At 38.1% G+C, this 18,884-nt stretch overlaps 1 protein-coding gene across 3 annotated transcripts in view; it reads right to left on the bottom strand.

The window, feature by feature from the left end:
- Positions 1-18,884, bottom strand: part of dennd1b (DENN/MADD domain containing 1B) — a 330,960-nt gene that overhangs the window by 85,765 nt on the left and 226,311 nt on the right. For all 3 annotated transcript variants that reach the window (XM_063063866.1, XM_063063865.1, XM_063063864.1), the window contains 2 exons: positions 6,260-6,360; positions 1,285-1,330 (listed from right to left, as the gene is read on the bottom strand). In XM_063063866.1, coding sequence (XP_062919936.1) covers positions 1,285-1,330; positions 6,260-6,360 — 147 coding nt within the window. The remainder of the gene's footprint in view (positions 1-1,284; positions 1,331-6,259; positions 6,361-18,884) is intronic.

Below are 18,884 nucleotides of genomic sequence, written 5' to 3' on the forward strand. Positions count from 1 at the left end.
TTGAGGGATATGGACCACATGCAGGTAGAAGTGCATTTTAAATTAGCATCATGGTTGGCACACACATGATGGCTGTTTCTGTTCCTGTGCTCTGCCACGCTCATGTGGTTAAAAGGCAACCCAATAATACAGCTCAGGGAACATAAAAGCAGTCCTGTTTCTCCACTCAGGTGAAAATCGTGTTTTATAATTTGCACTTCAAGGTGCCTGCACCAACTTTTGCAATCTCAGATCCTGCCAGCAAAAGACAGAAAGTATTTTCTACTCATATATTTTAGGGATCTGATGTCAGAAGCACATGTTCTCAGATCACGTATGGTGCAGATTAATCTGGAGTACTTCTCCTTTTATTCAGATATAACAGTGTGCCACAGAAAGCTTAATCTGGTACACCAGAGTGATGACTTTACTCTCTCCCACCTGCCCAACGGTCTCCTACATCATCCATCATGCTTCAAACCTACTGGGCAATGAATTGAGCAATGGCAGAGGAGACCAGTTCAGCTCTGAATATATTATAAATGAAATAATAATTTTCTCACTTAAAATAGCTTGAACACATCACTTAAAACACTTCCACACAGAATTTTTGACAACATTCATATGGAATACACTGTTTCAGTAGTTAAACAAAACTACCTCAAGAAAAATCCCAAACATGGAATACAACTACTTTGTATTCCAGTTAATTTTCTACACTCTAAAATTAGTCAAGGCTACTCTGTAATCTAATGTCTGGTTTTTATTTTTTTTCTAAACTTTCTATGAACAATTCAAGATTAATGCCTTCATATCTAAACAATTACAGGCACTACATTTCCACTACTTCTATAATACTACCCACAGTGATATTATACCAAAACTCAAAGCATGGTAAGAAACTCTGCAAGCCCATCTTAACACCAGGGAATATGTTTGTATATTCCACAGTGGGTAATGTTCCTAAAAATCTAAGCACAGAAACATTAAGCAAAATAATTAAACAAAGAGTAGTATACTATTATAATACAAAATTGTTTTCTAAAATTAAGTATTTTCTGTTTCCCAAAATATCACAAAAGTGTTCCCATTTGTCATACCCAGGATCTTTTTCCCCATCAGTAAAGTATATTATTGCACACCGTCAACATTTGCAACACAAGGCAGTGACAATATTGTTGGCACGATGTCTCTGACATTTAGTCAACATTTGCTTCTGCCCTTCAGGCCACGTAATAAGATTTCTATTCTATGACTTAACATGTGCTCACGTCGCTAAATATAGTTTAGAAACATTCAACTTACTTCCATTAAGCTCGAGTGAACGCCAATGAGATAGGGCATTGGGGCACTGGAAAAGAAAACAAATTCTTAAGTGCTTATAAGCAGATCACAATGACTGAGTATCAAGGCCTGCATTGTTAGTCAACCAATGTGTTTTTAACATGAGACTAGTGGAATTCATAGCCCCACCCAAAAACCTTTCACAAAGCGAGCTCCACACCTCGACTGTGGATAAACAAGTGGGAGATACACTTACATAGGAAATGAGAGAGAATTAATAATCAGTAAGGAATAGGGGAGTTACGCTAGTGCCTAGATCAAATGAAGGAGTTGGGATGATGTGCACAGCTGTCAGGTTTTCTAAAATAATTAGATATGATGAAAAACAGATTTGGAAACTTGAGGACATAACTTTTAATTGTAAATACGTATTTGCAGCGCAGAAGGATTCTAGTAATGCATCGCACAAAATCTTTCCATGAGAGCATGGGGCAATATTGTGGTTTTGCACGCACACACGTGCATTAAATGGATAAAATTAGTGAAATATGAAATAATGCTTCTTTGGCATGCAAGTTATAACAGAAATGGGCAACTATTAACAAGGCTTGTTCTTACTGAAGGATATTATTTGTTAAAAATGCAATTTCCTATGGCAATTACTGTCCTTACATTATGTAGAGCAAGTTAAATGATAAATAACTACTCTCATTTTATAAAATAAGGTTTGTAGAAGCAGTGCCATTGTATGTGCATTTATGCTGTAAGCAGTGGCTTCTCCATTAGAAAATGAAGTGAAAAATTGCTTCAGAACAAGAACCAACAAATGATCAATTTAATATGGGGTTCTGAGTCTCATTTCCCAGCACAATATTGCATCACTGTACTGACAACTCCTTCACTGTTTTTGTTAATCCACAGCATGATAGGTGGCTTCTGAAACAACTATGTCTGGCATCAGCAATTAACACTGACAACTGCATGTGTTTGATATTTCACACAGAAGTATTAGGATACTCTTCTTTATGAAAGGAGAGGAAATACTTCTGATTAAATTTGAAGTATTCCATTACTTAGGGGCAAGGGCAAAATTGTCCTTCATTTCCAGGCAGCATGCTGTTCTTTCTAGTTCCCGCTTTTAAAAAGAAACAGAATAAATTCAGAGAAGCTAAGATATTCATAAATGGCTAAAATGCTTCTCTCAAATATTAACAGAACACAGAATTCAGTCTCTAGCTAATAACATTTTAATCTCTATTTTTGAATAGTTATGACTAGCTTAATTTGTGTAAACAGCAACATAAACCCTGCCAGCAAGGTAATCCCAGAATAGTTCTCCATTCCCTAATGAATCTGCAAGACTGGCATTGTGTCCTATATGTAGTCCTGCATTTAAATACAATAACTTCATTATGTATTTACATATGTAATTAATAGTTTTAGGTTTTGATTTTTTATGTTTACAATCTTTTCATGAATTATCTATTATATTCCACAATTTAACAGTAAATTAATAAGGTTACAACACTATTAATACACTTACTATCTTTAAATGAAACTCTATGAATAAAGTAACAGAAGAAATGTAACTATAACATCTTTTAAATAATCTGAAAACAAGTATTTTTTGGGCAGGGTACATATAAAGATCATTTTAGGTCAATATTTGTGAATGTCACTGGCAAGGCTAGTGTGCATTGCCCGTCCATAATTGCCCTTGAACTGTGGAGGCAATTAAAAGCCAACTATGCCAGTGGTTCTGGAATCACATATCGGTCAGATCAGATAAGGATGACAGATTTTCTTCTCTGAAGGGACACCAGTGAACCAGATGAGTTTTACGACAAGCGGTTTCATGGTCACCACTACTGACAATAGCTTTTCATTCCAGACTTACTTAATTATTTGAATTCCCCAGCTGCTGTGGTAGGATTCAAGCTCGTGTCTCTGGATCAGTGATCCAGAACTCTGGTTACTAGTTCAGTAACTCAACCACAATGCAGCACAAGGCCTCATTAACACCATTAACACAAGATGCAATAAATAATTGCATGCTATATTGTTTCTCCCTCCTCCTGGCCCCACCAAGCATTTATAATCATATTAAACCATCTGATGCATATGCTTCAATGGAAGCAGTTCTTCCCACTCAAATCACTATGGTCTATAGCTGATACAACACTGATTAGAAAGTCCATCTGTCAAATTTCACAGTAAAATAAAAAAATAAATTTACACTATTTACATGAGGCATCTTAATTTTGAACAGCTGGAAATTCAAGGCAGAATCACTTTAGCAGCTGCAGTGTTTCAAACAAAATATTTTTAAATTGCATCCAGTACAAACAGCAGATTCCTCAACCTAGTATTTATTTATATTTGACAATTGTTAACTACGCCTTCACAATTGCTTTTATTTTGTTCAAAGAATGAGCTCATCAAGTATTCCATAATAGCTCTTCTGCCCTACAATTGCAACACACAAACATGATGTGAACAAACATGGTTGAAAATTGCAAGCACGTTAAACACGGATCTGAAAATTGATTTGTTAAATATACACAAACAAATTGCAATGTATCATTTGATTAGAATTTGCTTTAACAATGCAGACTGTTGTTGGGAAAACAAAGGGCAGGCAAGAGGGAGAAGACGGCCTGTGGGTGAATACACTGACCTGCATAGTTGTTTAAAGAATTTGGGCTTCTGGATTGATGATCCAAGGAAGGGCCATAGACTAAATACAGTTAATTCTGAAAATTGAAAGCCATGGATACTCTTCTCTTTCGTTTTGCTGGTTCTACTGAATTCAACGCTAATTTCATTCTTATACATTTGGTGAGTTGGGAAGATTTAGTGGGATTGCACTTGATAACTTGTCAGCAATGCAAGTACAATCAGATTTTTTAAATTTGATAAACTGTTCAATTTGATGATGGAAATACCAGAAGGAATACTGTTTCTCTTAATTATTAATTTATTCATTGCCGGAAACACAATTTTAATTTGGGCAATCTTGTCAATGGATTTTGAACCAGCCCAGACAAGAGTTACTCACTGTTGCTTCATACTCACAGAAGGGAAAAAGAATAAACCAGAGGCCAGGAATTGCAGTTTACTGAGTTGGTAAGAATGATCCTGTTCATATCAGCAGACTCCACCTGGTTGCAAAGCATCTCTGAAAATTGCTTCTCTTTGCTCCAACAAAGCTACCCAGCTGTCCCCCAATAATCTTCCATCCACTCATCACCTGTGTGTTGTCCCTTGATGACCTTCTCTATGCATTTCCAGTTCACTTATGAACATGCACTTTAACAACAACTTTCTCACCATGACTCCCCTTTATCTTTCCCACAGGTTCTTGGGGCAAGACCACATCCTTGACATCCAGTCTCTGACTGAATAATTTCAGCCCCTTTTAAAAAAGGAGTCTTCATAAGCTCACCATTACTCCATCCTCCCTGACCATAGTCTCAAGCTGACCCAGAAGGCAAAGTTTTCACCTTGACACCAGGGAGTAAACACCTTTCTGTCACCAAGCCATCAATTTTCACCATAATCATGTTACACACTGCTGTCCCAGCTTCACTTGCCTAAAGTTTGAAAGCTACTTGCTTTTTTTTAAAATTTTCAGACATAACTGTTCCAATACCTCCCATGTTTCAGTTTCCAGCCATAATACATTTCAGGTAACTCAAAGCCTATAGTCCTTCAGACACCGGTCCTTAGTATGACTCATCATCATCATTTAGCTCTTACCTGCTACTTAAATCCTTCTGAAGCAAGGGTTACCAACCAGGGCACCGCAGGCCCCTTGGTTAATGGCATAAAGAAGGTTGGGAAGCCCTGCCGCAAAGGCTTTCCCTCCTCTAATGTAACCATGAACAATTCTTTATATAGTCACAACAAGCTTTTCATCCTTCTAAGCCAGGGGTTCCCAAACATTTTCATGCCATGGACCAATACTGTTAAGCAAGCAGTCTGTGGACCCAGGTTGGGAACCCTCACTCTCAGCCCATTTTCTTATGCATTACCCTGCACACATATTGGCATTATGCCTTGGCTACCACTTTCAGCAAACTTTCAGACACTTGCACTGTCATCTGCTACTTTTGGCTCAGCTTCCACTTTTGCCTTTGTGAAATGTGTTGAGATCTTTTCCTACATGAGAAGCATATTTATATTGCATCATGAAATCATGAACAGAGAACATGCTGTTTATAATCAATAGTAGACACACTCAGTTTATGTTGTCATGATAGTGATTACATATCTTGGAATACGAAACACATGAAGCAGTACATGCATAAGCAGATAGCCCACAATGTAGAAATGATGATACAACCATTTTTTAAATATAATTCTATCCTCATGCTTTTGAGTACACTAGGCAACTGATCAAAGAAAGATATCCAACCTGCTCCTGTGCTGCACTCATCAATGTTCCATATAATCAAGTGAGAGATTATTTCTAACTTACTGAAATAGAGTTTAAATATTTTCAGGTTTTGATAGTAGAGTTCCTAGTTTTTAAGATGAAGTCATTAGACCGTGCTACAACTCACTTCTAAAAATTAACTGGCACCACCTCAAAACACATTGCCGAGGGCTAACAAATGAGCTCAATATCAATCAGTTGCAAATATCTTTTATCCATTTTCCACTGGCGCAAGTGCCATGGAGAAATAAATGGCGATAAATAAACAGATTTTGCAACAGCCTTTAAAGGGTTCCGAGGAAGTTCTCTTACAGGAATTAGATACACTTGTTCAATTCTTTACCTTTTATTAAGGAGCTAGAGAAAAGAAATAGCATATCCCCGGAACTTGCAATGTACTCGTCCATAATAATAACACAGTGGATGAAGCCCCAACAGTGGTTCTACAAACCTCATGACACTGTCATATTAATATACAGAATCTTGGTGTTATCCAGAGTTTTAAAATCTACATTGGTAACTAAAGCAGAGATCTCCAAGGTAGATTAGTAGCCTTACCAGCAATAGTCCAGCAGGTGGGGAGGGAGCACTGGGATGTAAATATGCTGCCAATACATTGGATAGATCATGGCAGCTGATGCATGAACACAAGCCGTTAACTGAAAATAACAAAAAACAATACGTTCACAAACAAAATTGACTAGAAAATCACAGCAAAGCACAAAACAGTCGACCACAAATCCTTATGCTAAAAATGTTTAATGATAAAAAAAAATGTTCAACAGTGAAAAGGTCACGTCTGCACCATAATTTGCTCATCTTCAGGATTAAAATAACATGATTAAATATGGAAAAGAACAGGGTCTGAAGGCTCCTGAGGGATATCATTAGGGCAAATTGCCAAGAATGAAACATGAGCCAGCCAGGAGAGTCTCGAGGCTGAAAAACTCTGAGGGATTGAAACGTTCGACAGTTGGAGCTATGGTGATGTGTGAACTGCAGCTTGAGTTATCAAGAGAATTTGTTCACTGACACATGGAATGCCACTATTGACCAGCAACTGCCCGAGCTAAACAGCTGTACAGTTGAAAGCATAAATATATTATAGCTTTTTATCTCCAGTCAATGCTCTGGAACCAACTTATTTGCTTTTGTGTTGCAATGGAGCCATGTACAAAAACAGTAAAGCTTACTATACAACTACTGCACATCTTAATTGTGAGCATTTTTCTTATCTAAACAAACCATACAATTAGATTGTAAAGACTATTTGACAAAGTGGGAAATCTCATGAAGCAATTTTTATAAACAACGATAAACTCACAATTGTGGCTACCAATAGTACATTAGTCTTTCATTTAGAGTATTTATAATTGAAACTGTATTTTTTTTAAGCTGGCAATACATTCCATCTTATTTTGTTGATATACCCATCCATAATTTGTGTTTTAAGTTACCCAGTTTTGGGACCTGTGTGTCCACTATTTATTGACCATCTCTGTTTGCACTTGACTACAGAGTAGTGAGCTGCATTGAACTGCTGCATGTTCTCCCAGAATGCAATTACGTAAGAAGCATCAGCATTTTCGAACCAGTGACAAAGGACCAGCAACATATTTCAAAGTCTGGCTGCAGTGCAATTTGGAGGGAACACATGATCATGATATTCCCACATGCCAAAAGCTCTTGTTTCTTCTTGACAACGGAGATCATGGATTTGGGAGGCTTGATCAAACCTGCTCTACGCCCCCTCCCTAATTCCACACAAACAGACTCAGAAAAATTCTAGGTTTTCAAAGTATTCGAATTCCACTCGAATGGACAAAATGTAAATAGGTAGCATTGTTTTTGTTAACCGCTTCAAATCATTATACAGAAAGGAAGCAGTATAAAGTAGGCTGAAGGTTAAGAAATATTAAACTGTCATTCAAGAAAACTATACTCATTAAAATCACCATACACAGTTATCAATGCTTACATCATTGCTACACTTAAACATCTTTGGATATCATGCAGTCTAATTCTTCATAATACACTACATATTGACTTGGGTGTTTCAACATTGCGGTTGTCATATATTCTGTATTTGATTCTATATGCAGGAGTAGGAAGCAAATTCTTTACATCAGTGAGGCTGCAACAATGGCGATGTGATTTACTGCTGAACCCATCAATATCTTTCTCCTTGAAATATTTCACTATTTTAGCTGCAATCTCAACCTTCACTCTCCTCACCTGATTACTCCCTCTTGTCTGCTTCCACCAAACACCCTCCTTTCTTTATCTCCCAAACTTATCCTTACCTTGTCTGGCTCCCACCCTTCATCCTTCACCCCTCTCTAGGCCACTGATCACCCACCAGCCTCTATCTCATCCCTCCTCCTTTCCTCCTTATATTAACTATCACCCTATTATATTCACTCTCAGTCTTGATGCAGAGTTTTGATCCAAAATATCCATCAATCCTTCCCAGTCCCCTATCACAGATACTGTTTGGCCCTCTGAGCTACCCCAGCAGTCTGGTTTTGGCTACAGATTCCAGCATCTGCAGTCTCATATCCCTTCATTTCACTAGTCACCTCACTGGGGCTTCAAGCGCACAGGATTCTCATTGTCTAGCCTTTGATCAGCACTTTCCTCTCATTGGCTACTATGGACAGCATTCAAAATCACAAGCATCACTGATTATGTTTTGAGATCCACGGACACCATCCAGAAAATTACAAACCTACCGCAAAATTTTAAAGCGATGAGGGAAATTTTATTTTTGTGAGATATCCAATTTTGCATTAACCTCTTGCGTTTTGTCTGAGTTGTGACATACCCAATATCTGAGAACTTTTAAAGCACTAATTAGATACTACTGAAATCCAGAGTTACAACTTGCCTCAGATAATACATTACACCTAGATTACAATATAGGACAGAGTGCCAATATACTTGCAAAGTACACACAAAAACGTCAAGAATGGAGAATCCAAACATGAGTTAAACTTCTAACAATTACGATGGCAGCCATGAAAGAACTTCCTATAATCTTAGCAGATCAGTAATGCAATCTTAAATAAATAAAACATAATTTGAATAATTCCAAGACTGTAGATCTGACACTGTGTGGAGTTAGATCCCTTTTAAACAGAAAAATTAAACAATTGTCACTGTAAGGCTGATACCTCTGATACTCCTGCAACTCCTTTTGTTTCCTAGCTGCATTCCGAATGAAAATCAATTAAACAACTGCAAATCATCTCCAAAGTACTTTTCATACAAGCATAACCCTACACTCCATTAAAAAGTCCATATAGGCTTGTCTTGCTAATAAATATATGTTAAATTCAAAAAGCGGGTTATTCATTATTCATTATGAAATAAACATTATGGAGATTTTGTTTTATTCTTGGGGATTTTAATAGAATTTTACAATGACACACTATGGTATTTACCTCTAAATTGAAAGTGCCTTTGAGATTTATTCAAAGGTGCTCGAGCTGCAAAGACATTAGCTGAGCATTTCTAGTGCTCAGAAGAGAGTTGAGCATTCAGGAGTAAGTACACCCATAAACAACCATAAAATTGTTATAAAGAATAATAAAAATGTATCCTGCATTTGAGGCTGTAGCTAGATTAAAATTGGCACTCAAAAACAGACTGGCAGTTGCTGTTGAAATGGAACCGTCTGATTAATGCATCATATAACTATCTCCCAAACCACTGGAAGAATCTACTAACATGATAGTTCACCAGAAGCATTGATGTGATCTGTAAGTGGCTAAATGATGTGTCCCATCTTTGACAAAACACAAATACTGTTTTGTCACCATTTTACTGATGAAATATTGAATGAATTGACAATAGTAACAAAGGATTAAGAATTGAGAAAAAGAACACATCAGTATGGTATTGTGACTTGCAGCTGCTAGTATCCTCTGCAGCCGCACAATGGTTTGCACAAATACAACTCTCCTGACCTAGAGAGAATTCTACCGATTACAGTTCCGCACATTTTTCACCTTATAGTGCTCAAACTGAGACATTTTAAAAGCATCACATGAAGAGTCTGCATTGTATTAACAGTTCAATTACTAAATTATCAGTTTAACCAAATTACCAAGATTCAATTGCACATTGCAAGATGAACTCCACAGAATAATCTCACACCACTTTTCTTTGCAATCATTGTTGGGTTACAATCACTGACCAATTTTGGTGTTACCCCTGACTACTGCAGCAAGAGAAACATGACCCATCTCTAATGGATCAAAATCACTTCTTGAACAACTATAAACCTTCCACTTCTAAATCCACATAAATGCTCTTTGGGAAACCTGATTTTCAATGTGACTGTATTTTATAGCAGTACTTATCGTGCCTACAGTTTGGTACTCTAATTTTTTCCATATATGAAGCCAGGAATTGGAGCAGAGTACCTTGCCACTGCAAGTTCTGTTTCGATGCAGCTGCAGTCTCTAGCCTGTGCATGTCACTGTGGCGCAGCCTACGATTCTGATGATTCATTGAGGCAGCCACAAGCCATATTGACTTGAAGTAAGGTTTGATGCTTCTTTCATGATCTTTCACCCTCGTGCTTCCAATACCTCATCCTACACCACTCATCAACATCTAGTTCATTTTTTTTTTGCAACTTCCAAGAAACAACTCTCTAGGCTACAGCAATAAGCATCTCCACGTAGCACTCTATATCCTTTCTGGTCACTGAAGTACCTCAAGAAATATCCCTCAACAAGCACCTTGACTGACTTCTGAGTAGCAAGTGGTATGTTATTAATCGTGAAAAGCTGGCCAATAGTACTGCTGACAAGAGAAACCAACCAACAATGCCAGTTTTAGATCTAGCTTATTGCTATTCCTTGTTAAACTAAACTGAATGTTTTAGCACAACATTACAGAATCACAAATACTGACCTTATGGTTCTGGTACTATGAAACTATCCCATGGGGTGAGTAAATGACTGAGTGTTATAAATAACCTGAAGCTGAAAACTAAATGTTTTATTGTACACAAGAGCTTTGTTTTTTAAGGCAACATTTCATAGCTAACTTCCATAAAGCTGCAGTCAATACTTGTTTAAAATCTGTATTTTGTTCCAATTGCCTGCAGATTCAAACACATTGGTGAAATTAAAGGATTTTTTCATCATGAGATTTCGTCAAATGATGTACTTAGTAATGTCTGTAATATCCCTTAACTGCACCAATTGTACTTCTGGGCACAAATTGTTGACATAACTGCCCCAGTGCTATCTACATCATGGAAATGCATGAGCTATTTCAATACCATTTATAGAGTCATAAAGAAGTACAGCACAGAAACAAGCTCTTCAGCCCATCTAGTTCTTGCCAAAACCATTTGACCTCCCTCCTCCTATCCACCAGCACTGGGACCATAGCCCTCTATAACCCTACTATCCATGTACCTATCCAAACTTTGCTTAAACGGTGAAATCGAGCTCGCCTGCATCATGTACTGGCAACTCATTCCACATTTTTACAACCCTCTGAGTGAAGAATTTTCCACTCAAGTTCCCCTTAAACTTTTCACCTTTTAACCTTAACCCTTGACCTCTGGCTGTAGGCCCACCCAACCTTAGTGGAAAAAGCCTGCTTGCATTTACCCTGTCTTTACCCCTCATAATTTTGTATACCTCATTCAAATCTCCTGTTAATCTTCTACATTTCAATCAATAAAGTTCTAACTTTTTCAATCCTTTCTTATAACCAAGGTCTTCCATACTCAGCAACATCCTCAAAAATTTTCTCTATACTCTTTCAACCTTATTTACATCTTTTCTGTAGGCAGGTGACCAAAACTGCACACAATACTCCAAATAGGCCTCACCAATGTATTCATCATAACATCCCATCTCCTGTACTCAATACTTTTATCTATGAAGGCCAATGTACCAAAAGTTTTCTTTATGACCCTATCTACCTGTAACGCCACTTTCATTGAATTATGGACCTGTTTTCCCAGATTCCTTTGTTTTACCACACTCCTCAGTGCCATACCGTTCGCTGTGTAAGACCTACCCTGGTTGGTCCTACTGAAGTGCAACACCTCACACTTGTCTGCATCAGTAAAACAAAGGAGATGGTGAGGACCTACAAGTACCTGGGGATGTACCTGGATTACAGACTGGGCCAGAGTCGCCTCCACTTCCTGAGGAGACTGAGGTCCTTTGGAGTATGCAGGCCTTTCCTTCACATGTTCTACCAGTCTGTTGTCACCAATACATTCTTCTATGCAGTGGTGTGCTGGGGCAATGGCATCGACATGGGTGATGCCAACAGGCTCAATAAACTGATTAGAAAGGGTGGCTCTGTTATTGAAGTCAAACTGGATACACTGGAGGCTGTAGTAGAACAAAGTACCCTGTAGAAAATCCTGGCAATTCTGGACAATGTTTCTCACCCTCTGCATGTCACCTTTGCTGAACCGAGGAACACTTCTAGTAATAGACTAAGACAACTGCACTGCTCCAAAGAGCACTATATGAGGTCATTTTTACCTTCAGCTATTCGGCTGTATAATGAGCCAACCTATAGGTGGGGAAGTGATGACACCCTCCTGTTACACTGTCTGAGGTAACTTATTTGATTATTTTTTATTCTTTCTTACTTCTCTTTTAATATTTGTATATCTGTGCATTTGTAATGCTATTGTGGCACTGTAATTTCCTTTGGGATCAATAAAGAATCTATCTTTCAACCTATCTATCTAAATTCCATCTGCCATTTTTCAGCCCGATTTCCAGCCGATAGCCTTTCTTGCTGTCCACTACACCCCCAGTCTTAGTGTCACCTGCAAATTTACTGATTCTGTTAGCCACATTATCATCCAGATCATTGATAAAGATTACAAACGCTTTATAATATCTATTTCTACTTCTATTGATAATTTTTATTATCAAGAGTTTCTTTTGTATTTGTACCAACAGAAATCAAGTGAACAAAATGCCCTCAGATGGGGGTTAAAAAGCACCTTTTCAATGTGGTAACTGAAACTGACTTCCTTCCCAGAACACTATGTCAATCCAAAATAAAGAAAACAGTGCCCAACTTACCAGAAAATGATGTGTAGTTTAAAAACAATAATTTTCTTCATTACAAGAGTTATTTTTAATACATATTATCAAGGCAAAAATATAACAGAGATAGTTATGGAGGCAACACAATACAATAGCAACCTCTTTGTTTGGAATCAACTGAACCCAGTCACCTCACAACTTTCCATTTATCTTCTGGATAAGTTAACATCTGTCCTCTCTCAGAGCTTTGTTCTGCCAACATTTCATTTTACATACAAACAACAGGAATTCTGCAGATGCTGGAAATTCAAGCAACACACATCAAAGTTGCTGGTGAACGCAGCAAGCCAGGCAGCATCTATAGGAAGAGGCGCAGTCGACGTTTCAGGCCGAGACCCTTCGTCAGGACAAGGTCTCGGCCTGAAACGTCGACTGCGCCTCTTCCTATAGATGCTGCCTGGCTTGCTGCGTTCACCAGCAACTTTGATGTGTGTTGCTTTCATTTTACATAAATTGTATTTCATAATATTTCATTAAAATCATGATACTGAGTAAAGTAAAACAAAATTAGAGTGTTCTGATATTATTTTGTATAGTAGAATTAAAAAAGAACTCACTTCTCCACTATAACAATGAATGGACTACTTATCACCATCAATTGGACAGTGTCTCCCTATCCCACAAGGTCTGCCACTGACAGTATTTGAAGTTACAAAGTCAGGACAACATCATGTTCAAATTGCAATCCCATTTTGTAAAATATGACGTTGCCAGAAGTTGCTGCTCAGCCCAAATCCAAGTATTCCCTATTGAATCCTTATCGAGGAAGCATTGTCACAAGTACTGAAAAAAGACAAAATGGCAGCTTGTACCAAAGTAATGAAGGAATGGAAGTTAGGCCTTCTTAGAACTTCCACTAGGTTAAGGATGCATACTTTAAAAAAACACTAAAATGCCTTGCCTGCAAAAGTTGTATTTTGAACTTCATGATCCATACAAACCGCTAACACTACCGTTGCTAATATTAAATGTAGCAGGATCCAACCAAATCTCAAAACAACAGAGGTCCGGAGATTTAGCTGGGTGTATTCTGGAGTGAAGCCTGACTCTGCCAGGAAACTTAGACTGAATTTGGAAAGCAGCTGCGACATTGATGAAATTTAAACTACTTTGCATTTACTGCCCCAGCTGGTGGCGTAGTGGCATCAGCGCCGGACTTTGGGACGAAAGGTCCTGAGTTCGAATCCAGCCGGCTCCTCCGCACGCTTTCCAGGGTTACGAGCTGGTGATCTCTTTGGAAGCTCACCCGGCAGAAGGCAATGGCAAACCACTTGCCTCGTACGCAGTTCCCCACTACGTCAGAGAGGCGTACGGGGAAATCGTCCACTGACCGGAGAAACTCAGGATGCGACGTACCTTTCCTTTCCTTTTTTGCATTTACCAGCTTGAATCAGTTACACGGTTTAAATGCTAATACAAAATTATATATTCCTGTTAATGCACTGTATGTGGTACAAAGAGGATACAGAAGTGTTTATCTTTTTAGACGAGCAGTCATAGGCAAGTGTTGGTACTTCAGTATGGAATGGAAGTATATAATCACAGAATCTGTGCTTCTTTCTCACAATAAGATTTTGATCATTAATCCCCAATAAACTTACTAATTTAGCAGTACCACTGTTGATGGCCAAAGACACAGAAAGCAAGTTCAGTCAAATTGGAGGATGTGAATTTCATTGCTTGTGTTCACTTCACTTGCAAATTGTGTATATATATTTTATTTTTAAAGTGCAGCACATTTCCAATTAGATCGTATGATAGAAGTTGTTCGTTGAAGGGGGCCAATTTATGTCCATCTGGTGAAATGAAATGGCTGAATTTCATTCATGTTTATTTCAGTGGTTGCACCTGATGTATTTACAATGAATATACTTAACTTAAAATAAAAGTCATATCTAGTATCAATGCAAATGTAAATTTCTAAAAAGTTGACTTACCAGAATTTAAAAGGAACAATATAATTGTCCGTAATTTGTGTCTTTTTCAGGTGGGTAATGCAATAGATGCAGTGTAGTTGCAGTAATTCTTATTACTTCCAAATAGAAATCATTATAACATGAACAGGCAGTAAGTTCCTGACCCAGTGAAACTCTCAGCAGAACCCTGACATAACCAACCAGTTTCAGAGGCCACATGGACACTGCAAACAAGCTGCTGCCTTGTCCCTGAGGAGACAACCTTTCAGCAGCCAATGCCATGAAGTAATGGCTCAGAAAACTCAGGCAACTGACTCCAATTATTTCAACAAGGCCTCAAGGCCAAGGAAACAGTCATGGTTTATTTATAAACAAGGTGGAAGTTTTGAGAATCCATACAAAAAGTAGCAAAATGAGATGGGTTTACAAGCTGAAGGGCTTTTGACTGGAGTTTGTTTTGCCTGCTCTTCTGTTCTGCAAAGATGATATCCTGTATATTGTGTAACATTGGACTTACTAACCACACACATATTGACAGCAGGTCCATGTAGAAACAACCTGCTTGGGAGCCACTGTATGTTGCAAATGATACACTCTGGTTAGCATACGTCTGACAGGATGATGAGAAGCCTCTTGTCAGCTGCAGGCCAGCCAAAGTCTCTAAGACAAAATGCACGGCCCCAGCTGACTAGTTAAAAAAAGCCTGGTGTGGAACAATTATACAGGCATATGACAAGCCTGCATGGTTGACTGACTTGAAAACTGATGACATGGCTTTAAACTGCGATACTGCTTACCTATTGGCACAAAACAGCAATAAGTCAGTTTATACACTGTTGTAAAATCATGATTTATTCTTTGGCCTTGAATGCAGTATGAGTACTACCTGATGTTCAAAACATCTTCCACAGAGTGTTCGTTCACAGCCAAGACTTAAATGCTTCACACACATCAGCATTCTCACTCTTATTGCAGTGAACCAACAAGCTAACCCTGCAAATCTATCTTTTCACTGATTATACCAACCCCTTCAAAATTAAAAAGTGTTTGTAGGGCTCATTTTTCCTTAACATACGATTCACATTGTCTTTAGCAAAAGAACAAAATAAAAGTGTTTGAAGATTAACTTGAAGCTGCATCATGTCCTGCATTAACAAGAGAAGAACTACAGATGCTGGAAATCTGGGCATCGCACACAAAATGCTGGAGGAACTCAGCAGGCCAGGCAGCATCGATGGAAAAAAGTATGGCCATGTCCTGCATTATTGCTTAGGTTTAATTTTGTTGAATTCATCTTTCATACATGCTAAATATTTTAACTTAGTCCATAGCAACTCCTGATTCTCAAAATGCCAGATGGTCCTACCGTTCTCCAACTCCAATATCTACCACTTAGTTAAGTCATGGCCAAACCAGACTTCTCGTCAATTCCTTAGTTTACCCAGCCCTCTTAACACATCGCTTGATGGTTTAACTAAACTTGATTATATATATACACACACACACACACTAATTAGTCCAATGAGGAACTGTTTTGCACAGGGAGTAGTTAGAATTTTGGCACTGAGATAGCTAAGATGAAAAGTAGTTAATGAAAGCAAAGAGATTAACATCTACTGTGGGAGAAAATTTTAGTGATACCATTAGCTGAAGAATTTTGGGAGTGCTGCTGAGCCGGGGTGCGAGAATGGGGGCACAAAACTGACACGGGTGTGATGAGTCAAAAGCTCCTCTAGTGTGTTCTGAATCCTTTGTGAAGGCTTCTGACATTACTCAGAAGAGTCATAGAAGAATAACAATAATATTTTCTCAAATGGCTTTAATTCTGGTGTAGGCACAACAGGACGTTCTTACTTTGAGTGTTTATCATAGGATAATATGTACAATATAATGCTGTTCACTTCTGACCAACATTAAGAGAATACTGAGTGATGGCAATGAGGGTGTCAGCAACTTCTCAATTTCCCATAAAACCCTATCTGAGAAATATATGTTTTTTTTTGCAACAACATTGGTTTTCTAGCCTTGCTTGCATTAATTTGGGTCATTTTCTATCCTCAAACTTCTGGTCAAGATGGTGTCGAGCTGCAACGTTCGTTAATGTTGTGCCACCGACTAAATTGCTTGTTTTAGCTTCATAGTGATGCTTTTTAGTAAAATGAGGGGAGTCAAAGGTCAAGTAAGGGTTAAGAAACAGGGATGAGGAAGAGTTAGAGGTCTAGGGAAGTAAATGAAGAGTCAAGACAGGAGACAGCGTTTGGAGTCTGTGGTTGAAGGTCAGTGATGCTGGAGGTTGAAGCAGCAGGCACTAAGGAGACCATCGATTCCCAGGTCAGCCAATCCCAGGTCCCAGATTGGAGGTCCATACGGTTGGGAGTCATGAGGGCTGGTGACCCACCAGGTTGGCGGTCCATGCAAGTCCAGAACTCCAGGCCCAAAGGTCAAACCCATAATTGGTGCGTCCTAGTTTTGGAGGTCTGATGTCTGTGTGTCCAAGGCCAAGGATTGGAGGCCCAGAGGAAGATTAAACTGGGGTTGGGGGCCTGTCTGTGTGTGTGAGGGTCATAAAGGGACATGTTTTACTGTTGTTGTCTTGTGTTGCTTTGGTGTTGCTGCTTGTGTTGTTCTATTGAACACTGTGAGCATGCGATGTTGGTGCCGGCATGTGTGGCAACAATTGCAGGCTGCTCCCTGCACATCCTTAAGTACGTTAGTTGCTAACACAAATGACACACTTCACTATACATTTCAAGATAAATATGATAAATAATTTTGAATATGATCCAATATTAGTTCCCTTTCCATGTCCAGCATACTTTGAATCATGTTTCAGTTACAGTATTGTTCATTGGAAGTGTCAGTTTTATTAATTTACATCTCCAACACTTATCCAGAGATGCGAATTGCTCCTGACAAATCATTTTTACTACTATAAATGCAAGAAATGTTGCACTTATTTTAATATCCATTGCAAGTATCATTTCATCAAAGTGATTTTGTGATTCATCATTAAATGATCTCACATACCCTTGTATAACTATTTGGGTTGCAAGTTCTACATTCTGTCTAATGCTTCACTTAAGCATCTATTCACCTTCTCTGTCTATTTAATTAATGTACTTTCTTATCATTTTCCCTTTATCTTATTAAGGCATGATTTCTAACATCAGTCTCCATCTTTCTGTTTCTCTTAGAACTAATGACCCTTCTACCCTTCCATGCCAAATTGCCCTTACCTAGCCCTACTCATCTGTCCTATTTATACTTTTTCTGAGATGCTGCCCTAGACTACTGCAGCAACAGATGTTTCTGATAGTACAGCCACTTAATATCCTAGTACAGGCACCAGTGACCTTTGAGCTGCAGACAGGTACATTATTTAACTCATATTTTACTAACATCCTTAAACAAAGAGTACAGAAGAAGAAATGCTAATTGAACTTTAAAACAAAATCATCATATGATACTTAAAATCCCCAAATAATATCAACAGAAGTATTTAAGTTGATCGTTCATTTTAGTGGTAAATTTATTTTCCTTTTAAAAGGATGAATTTTCTTCAACATTATAGTAAAAGATCAATGTGTCCATGATATTGTTCATGTTGTCCAAAACTGTGGCAAGGACAAATACGACAAATATTTAAATTCAACACAACTAATCTCAACCCTAAAAAAAACTCTCACTTTATTTAAATTGCTATTCAAGAATCCGCAAAGCCATAAATTTCAAATTCTACAGGACAGATATGAGTAACCTCCCACAAGGGAAGCCTTGAAGCGCTCAAGCTCTTATCATTCATGTAACCCTGTGGCATCGACAGTAACGAGACAATATCCATGGGATGACATCACACATTGGACTCTCTCAATGGCTATAAACCTGTCACACACAGCTAAGTTAAAAGATAACTTTATTGTTGTTAATACTCCCTGAAAAAAAAGTACTGAGAAGAGGGAATAGTGTGGGAGAGAAGGCAAAATATTTATAAGTACAGTTCTTGAGAAATGATCTTTAAGCAAAACATTCCGTTCACAAGTACGAACAAAAAATAGAATACTGATGTTGTAGTAAACCTGAAACAAAGGCCAGGAAATGTAACAAGGGACAAGTAGTAGAGATAACAGACTAAGGGAACCATTTTAAAGCCTTTCACATAAT

The sequence above is a fragment of the Mobula hypostoma genome, chromosome 12 (genome assembly GCF_963921235.1).
Source record: "Mobula hypostoma chromosome 12, sMobHyp1.1, whole genome shotgun sequence".
Taxonomy (NCBI): domain Eukaryota; kingdom Metazoa; phylum Chordata; class Chondrichthyes; order Myliobatiformes; family Myliobatidae; genus Mobula; species Mobula hypostoma.